At 61.5% G+C, this 1,286-nt stretch overlaps 1 protein-coding gene across 4 annotated transcripts in view; it reads right to left on the minus strand.

Annotated features, from left to right (window-relative positions):
• GRIN1 (glutamate ionotropic receptor NMDA type subunit 1) overlaps positions 1-1,114 on the minus strand; it is a 10,434-nt gene extending 9,320 nt beyond the window's left edge. For all 4 annotated transcript variants that reach the window (XM_026457528.2, XM_026457527.2, XM_026457526.2 and 1 more), the window contains exons 1-2: positions 974-1,114; positions 793-876 (exon numbers count right to left, since the gene is read on the minus strand). In XM_026457528.2, coding sequence (XP_026313313.1) covers positions 793-876; positions 974-1,111 — 222 coding nt within the window. In that variant the 5' untranslated portion in view covers positions 1,112-1,114. The remainder of the gene's footprint in view (positions 1-792; positions 877-973) is intronic.
• Between the last annotated feature and the right edge of the window lie 172 nt (positions 1,115-1,286).

Raw genomic sequence — 1,286 nt, forward strand, 5'->3', positions numbered from 1 at the left:
GGGTGAGAGGCTGCAGGGGCTGGTGCAGAGCAGGGGAGGGAGCCTGGATGAGAGGCTACAGGGGCTGGCACCAGGCTTCAGGGGTGAGCTCAGAAAGCAGACAGAGGCAAGAAATATTTGAGGGCCTGGAATGACCAAGAGAAGGTTGGTGGGCATGTTGCCTGTGAGGTCCTTGCCTTTGGCAGTCTGTGGTGCTACTGGGACTGGAGTGTGTGTGGAGTGGGGATGGTGTGGCTCTGCCCGGGGAGGAACAGCCAGGAGAGCACCCTGGAGTAGGGAGCCAAGGGAAAGATGCTCTGGAGGAGGAAGCCAGCCAGGGCAGGGGTTCTCAGAGGCCCAGGGGAGTCAGGAAGGGCTGTCCGACATGGTGGAAGAAGACAGTTTGACCTGGTACCATCAGGAGGCCATGAAGGCTGGAGGAGGGATGAAGAGTATGCAGGACCAGGACTGGGGATAGCGAGTGCTGAAGCTGAGGTCGGCCTGCCGTCTCCCCTCTGCTCTTCTCCAGCAGGGTCCTATCAGACAACTAACTGCCCCAGACTTAAGTAGGGCTGGGTCAAGAGGGGGCACTAGAGAGCCCCTGTGGGATGGGGGCAGCTTCCTCTCTTCCCTCCTGCTCTCTCTGCTTCCTGTGCTGTGCCAGGTGTGCTGGACGGTGTCCAGGGGCAGCAGGCCCCACCCCCACTTCCTTTAGTGGCTTTCATTCACCTCGCACCCCCCTCCTTCAGGCCAGAGGGGGTCTGATGGGCTGTCTGGGGTGGGGACACTGAGAGAGGTCTGTGGGGCCCCCACCTTCAGTCTGGTGGACATCTGGTACCCTCGAGGCTTCTCTGTCTCTCCGCCTGGCCAGATGATCTTCCTGTCATTAGGGATGACCTGGGGGTGGGAGTATGAGATGGAGGGTGGCCACGCAGGGGTCTTGGCCCCAGGACCCTAAGGCCCCAGCCCCCACCCCCTCATGACCCCCACCTACGTGGGTGCCGTTGTAGATGCCCACTTGCACCAGCTTGCGGTTCTGCAGGTTCATGATGCTGTAGTTGGCGAACTTCCGGTCCCCATCCTCATTGAACTCCACACGACCAGTCACCCCGTCCGCATACTTGGAGGACATCAGCACTCTAGGGGAGGAAGCATAGCTGAGGCTTCTCAGAGGTGCTCCTTCTCCTGCTCCTTCCCCCTGCTCCTTCTCCCTGCTCCTTCCCCCTGCCCCTTCTCCTGCCCCTTCCCCCTGCCCCTTCTCCCCTGCTCCTTCCCCCTGCTCCTTCCCCTGCTCCTTCCCCCTGCCC

The sequence above is a fragment of the Piliocolobus tephrosceles genome, chromosome 14 (genome assembly GCF_002776525.5).
Source record: "Piliocolobus tephrosceles isolate RC106 chromosome 14, ASM277652v3, whole genome shotgun sequence".
NCBI classification, from domain to species: domain Eukaryota; kingdom Metazoa; phylum Chordata; class Mammalia; order Primates; family Cercopithecidae; genus Piliocolobus; species Piliocolobus tephrosceles.